General features: G+C 43.5%; 1 protein-coding gene across 4 annotated transcripts in view; it reads right to left on the bottom strand.

The window, feature by feature from the left end:
• Nucleotides 1–838: 838 nt before the first annotated feature.
• LOC119651505 (unconventional myosin-Ib) overlaps nt 839–6,000 on the bottom strand; it is a 43,408-nt gene continuing 38,246 nt past the window's right edge. For all 4 annotated transcript variants that reach the window (XM_038055127.1, XM_038055128.1, XM_038055129.1 and 1 more), the window contains 2 exons: nt 1,982–2,109; nt 839–1,922 (listed from right to left, as the gene is read on the bottom strand). In XM_038055127.1, the coding sequence (XP_037911055.1) occupies nt 1,799–1,922; nt 1,982–2,109 (252 nt within the window). In that variant the 3' untranslated portion in view covers nt 839–1,798. The remainder of the gene's footprint in view (nt 1,923–1,981; nt 2,110–6,000) is intronic.

Below are 6,000 nucleotides of genomic sequence, written 5' to 3'. Positions count from 1 at the left end.
TCTTATTAAGGCAGGCCTAGACCGGATACCGGTTGTTGTGCCGTTGATGATGATGATGATGATCCCCATGGAATGGGCCAATCACTATCAGCGGCAGTGACCTCCCCAGAACTGAGCGATTTCAATATCTCGGGTCAACGCTATCAGCCAATGGATAACTGCGTTATGAAACTGCTTCACGCATTAACGCAACCTGGATGAAGTAGTGTTCCACCACTGGTGTTCTTTGTGATTGACGAATCAACGAACGTCTCAAATCTAAAACTTACCGTAATTTCATCCGTCCTGTCGCCCTCTATCTCTAGAGGCATCTTCGATGGTATGGTCACGCGATTCGTGCTAACGAGAATTCATTTGCCAAGATTGGTCTGAACATCGTAGTCAATGGTAAACGACCAAAAGGCAGGCCGAAACAACGGTGGCTTGATACGCTGGATGAGTATTTAAAATCCTCGAGATTGCACCCAGATCAGGCATTCGATAGAGTCAAATGGTGAAACCGATCACGACGAGCCGACCCCGCTTCTAAAAGGGACAAAGGCTGAAGAAGAAGAAGAAAGATTTGACGTCGGATACCAGTCGACTCAGCTGTGAATGAGTACCTGAGTCAAATCAGGGCAATAATCTCGGGCGAGCGCAATGCTGACCACATTGCCTCCTACCGTGTACTGTAGTGTGTCGTTATGGTTTTGAATGAAGTGCTCTAATAAACTTCAAGGCCCTGATCCAATATGGATTGTTGCCCCAACGATTACTGTTATTATTGGAGGGCTGAGCTGGTGGTTAACACTTTTTTACATCTTTTCCCTGTAAATAGTTCATTGAGAGTAATTTTGGGTTCCATTGAAAATATATACATTACTTTATTTGTATCAGCTAAAAATTATTATTTCTAATTAGAATCAACAGTCTATGGGAGAAATAATTTAAATATCTAGTCGACACGATTGAGATTTCATCTATAGATAAATTTCATTTTGTTAATACAATTTATAGGTTTTTCTTAGAATATTACAACTCTCATCATTCTTAACTGTAAATATATAATATTCATATATTTTGATCTTTTATCCTCTCTTTCTATTCATTAGTTTGTTAGTAAATGTTAACGTGGCAGTGTACTTAAGAAAGAAATTATTTAATTTTAGTAATTGCTTTTACAATGTAACAGATGTGTTTCAATATTATTTTAAGCTTCATTCGAAACTATTATTCAGCTAATTAATATTTGTTGTGTTGGCTATCATTTTCAATGAATGAAAAAAGGAAAGTTCTTGTAGAACTACTGAATAATACAACGTTGAATATCGCTTCCATGCGGTCTTATATTCGTTCATGAATAATAGATAACTACTGTATCATGGCTACTACTCACTGTTGAATTAACTAGGCTAATAAATAACACTTGAACAATATTTACATGAGATATGTTTTCATTTTTTATTGAGTCTGAATCAATTTCCAATGATTCCTAGATCTACTCTGTTCATTTCTACAAACCTTTTGTCTTCTTGGAATTTTTTGAACTTGGAAATCTAACAAATTGTGATCTCTGCATTCAAAGCATGTTTATTTGCTTTGATGGAATGAACAATTTCAGATAAAGTTGGTAGCGCCAATTCATTTTATTGCTCCAAGTGTTGTTTTTCAGAAAAGTAGAAAATTTGTGGCGAGAGTTAAAATACGAGTTTTGTCTAGAAGACGGACTTAACACTAATTTTGATTATCGTTAGATTTGGCCTTTTGTCGTAACATATCACTACCAAAGTATGTTTGTAACCCTTTCATTGAGCAGTAATCAAACAAGTATTTCCATTCGATTTCCGCGACGTGTAACCTTTGGTTGTCCTTGTGTGATTTCCGATAATCCAGCATATTTGAATGTAAACACAACCGTTTGTTGGCCAAAGTTTGCCTCAAACCTTTAACGAGAATCAGTGATTAATTTCAATGCTGTAAGTTAAGAATGAAATCGTATTACTCTGTACTAATGTGCACCTCAGGTGGCTTGGCTGTTGCATTTTGTATTACCAGGAACAACTTAGTCACAATTTCTATTACGTGGCCTGTTTGAAATACAAAATCGCCCTTTTTCCTTCCGAATTCTGACTGAAAATATAATTTAGTTTGACAAACAGTTGAATTAAGGATTCATTCAGATTATCCAGTTGTTGCATGCAGTACGATTATAAAAAGCAAATTTTTGATTTGATTTAAATTTAAAAATTTAATTGCTCGTTAGGTAATAAAGAGTAAATAAAATAACTAGTATGAGATCATACAGATGCGATACGGTGCACCACATAACCTGACTAAGCGAACATTAATATCACTTCCATATCCGGAGTCCAGATTTTTTGTGTCGCGCCTGTTTGAAATGGTTTACTCTAATGCTCTTTAGTTATAAATTTAAAATAATTCCTCTACTGTTAAAAAATAATATGGAAGGATGTCCCAAAAACCGAAAGTCGAAAGGGAAATAACTTTACATAAATAGCTGCTATGCTCCACTCCACACTACATTTATCAAGTATGGGCAGATGTACTTGATAAATGTGGGCAGATGTCTCCCCTCTCGGACACCACCTTGTCGTGGTGGGGGAGCCTGTAGTAGTTTACTACTACACTAAGGGTGTCCAAAAATATGAATATGGAAACGATGGATATAAACTCTCCAAGTGGTAAGAAGTCACAGAGTTCGAATCCACCCGCAACCATGAGCAATCATGTCGCGGAAGAGGCGCGGATTTTGGAGGCCTCACCACATTCATACTCGCCTATAGATCAATCTGTAGAAGGCATGCTTTCCGACTCAGTGGAAAGTTTGCATTTAGTGCCTACGGTGAAGTTAGCCAGAAAGGAAAGTACGGAAACACTCAAATTGGGAGAAACTGGAAATCCGACTACGGCTGGCCCGTCCGCGGTACTACAGCCCAAATCTACCCGGAAGCGGAAGAGGAAGGCCCGGCAGAAGGGAACTTCGGCCACTAAGGAGGGGGGACTACAGGCTGAATCCTGCCTGTCAGAACCTTCTCCTTCATCCTTACCGGGAAGAGCGGAAGAACGGGAAGCTGGTGACGTGGACGCTACTGGTTCAACGCCAGTATGTGGAAATGGATCCAAGTGGTCCGGACACCGTGAACCTGGAAAGGGCCTAAGCCGACGGCAGAAGAGAGCACTGCGAAGGAAGATGAAGCACCTTGGGAATGAGGACATGGACGTGGCTGTACCACTAGGCGCGGTAACGCCCAGAGAAATCGGACGCAAGGAAGCGGAATCTCCGGCGGAAGGTGGGGATAAACTGGAAACCCCGGTAAGATCCACACTGGACGGACCAGACTCTTCTGTCAGCGGTAATACGCGCAAGAAGCGATCAACACATCTGCTGTGGCCAACGCTTTATTGTGCTCCGCACCAGGGCTTATATCCGCGTCTCGCGGGGATTAGGACCGGTCTGCCGGGAGGTGATCAAATCAGCGAGAGAGATCTCAATGAAGCTGGTCCCTCCCACAGGAATACGAACACGAAGGCGGGAAGGAAGAGGACGTATGCGCAAGCTGCGGCCTCTGTTCTGACTGCTGCCGTGGGAGTTTCCTCCAAGGAAGGCAAAATGTCAGAGGGACAATTTACCATCCTCCGGGAATGCGCATTTAGAGCGACCTCTAAGAAATATTTTTCGAGGATGTCTTGCTCTGGGCTACGTGCCTTCTTCTTGGCAACAGGTTAAGGTAGTTTTTATACCGAAACCTGGGAAAGATGACTATTCTAATCCAAAGAACTTCAGACAGATCAGCTTGACTTCATTCTTGCTGAAAGGTTTGGAGAGACTGGTGGAGCGTCACATTCGCGGAAACGCGCTTAGGTCACACCCACTTAGTGAAAACCAACATGCTTACCAACGTGGAAAGTCCTGTGAGTCTGCTCTTCATTCTTTGGTCACAAAGAGGATGCAACTTTGAATGGTGAGTACGCGATGGGGGTGTTCGTGAACATTGAAGGGGCTTTTGACTGTGCGCCTTTTCAAAAACTTTGTGATGCCGCCAGAGCGCATGGTGTTGATGATGCTTTAATTAAGTGGATTCATGCTATGCTAACGCAAAGATTATTGTGATTATCTGACTACAGAAGCGACGAAGAGCTGCCCCCAAGGAGGTGTGCTTACCCGCTTCTGTGGAGTATGCTGATCGACTCACTGCTATGCGAACTGCAAAATTTGCCAATACACGCTCAAGCTTATGCTGATGACGTGGCTGTACTTGCTGTTGATCGGGATCTTGGAACGGTGTGTAGGAATATACAGCGTGCCGTTGATTTGATAGACAGCTGGTGCCTTAGACATGGTTTGTCAGTTAATCCAAATAAAACCACAATGGTTTTATTCACAAAAAGGAGAAAACTGGATGGACTTTGTCTCCCTGTGATGAGGGGTACTACCCTTCAACTCTCCGAAGAAGTGAAATATCTGGGGGTCACTCTAGATAAAAAACTTCTTTGGAACAATCATGTAGAGGTAAAGATGAAACGAGCTCTCACAGCTTATGGGCTGCGGAGAAGGACCTTTGCCTCGACATGGGGACTCAGGCCTCATGTGGTAATGTGGGTATACGTTGCCATCATTAGGCCGATGTTCGTATATGCATCCGTAGTGTGGTAGGTTAAGGTGAGACAAAAAGGTTTTCACCGTAAACTAGCCGCACTGCAAAGAACTGTTTGTCTGGGTATCATTGGTGCCATGAGCACGACATCCGGCGCAGCTCTGAATGCACTACTCAATTTGCAGCCCCCTGGATATATTTATTCAAAGCGCTGCAATGAGAGCAGCTCATAGGCTAATTCGATTAGATCTATGGGAAAACAACGGATGTGGAGGGCACAGAGCATTGGAAGAGTTACTGGGAGGACTGAATCCAGTTCTTACAATACCTTCCGATTCTCGTGTCCCCATACATCTGTTTGGTAGAAGATATGTAGTTACCCTGAAGCGTAGAGAGGACTGGGAAGACCCAGAGGAATGCGTGGCGGGATATACGGAAGTCTTCTACACCGATGGCTCAAAAACAGAAGAGGGTTCTGGAGCCGGAGTCTACCTCTCGAATAAAAACGAGAAGTGGGCTTTTCCTTTGGGACAATATGCAACGGTTTTTCAAGTCGAAGTTTATGCGATCCTAAGGGTGGCAAACTGGGTGATTGACGAGCGGTTGAAGGGCAGGCGCATCGCAATCTGCAGTGACAGTCAAGCTGCACTGAGGGCATTGAGCAGTCCTTTGATCACCTCGAAAATTGTTCAGGAATGCAGAAACCGTTTGAACTCTATGTCTAGATTCAATACGGTAGAACTACTCTGGGTACCTGGTCACTGTGGCATAGAGGGAAATTAAATCTCGGACGCTTTAGCGAAAGAGGGGTCAATATCCCCTATGCCGAGACCGGAGCCAGCAATTGGGGTATGACAGGTGGCAGAGCCTAAATACTGCTCGACACACCAAACTTTTCCTGCCAGAACCCAACATACGTACCGCAAAGTTTATCCTGTCGAAAAGCAGGAGGACTTGCAGGTGTATTGTGGGCATTCTGACAGGCCATAATTCACTAGCTGGGCATATGTTCAGAATAGGAATTACCGAAGATGATATGTGTCCTTCCTGTAATGAGGAAGCGGAATCCACGGAGCATTTCCTATGTGAATGCCCCGCCTATGGACGCATCAGGCATCAGATCTTTGGTGCCGATTTTCTCCAATTGCGACAGGTAGCATCACATCCACTAACAGAAATCCTGCGATACGTGAACGAATCCGGAATATTCCGTTAGACGGGGGAGGCGAGTACAATAGGCCAACACGGCCTGAGTGCTCAGAAGCTGTAGCTTCTCCCCCACCATACACACACACACACACACACACATGGGCAGATGTTCTGTGCTCTGGTTCTAGTCGCCAGAAGACATGTGTTGAAAATCGTAGAAAACTATTTCAATGTGTGAGCTCTTGGGGTGTAACAG

This window comes from Hermetia illucens, chromosome 3 (genome assembly GCF_905115235.1).
Source record: "Hermetia illucens chromosome 3, iHerIll2.2.curated.20191125, whole genome shotgun sequence".
NCBI lineage: Eukaryota > Metazoa > Arthropoda > Insecta > Diptera > Stratiomyidae > Hermetia > Hermetia illucens.
Note: the sequence above shows the minus strand (reverse complement) of the source record. Positions and strands in the feature narration are given on the sequence as shown.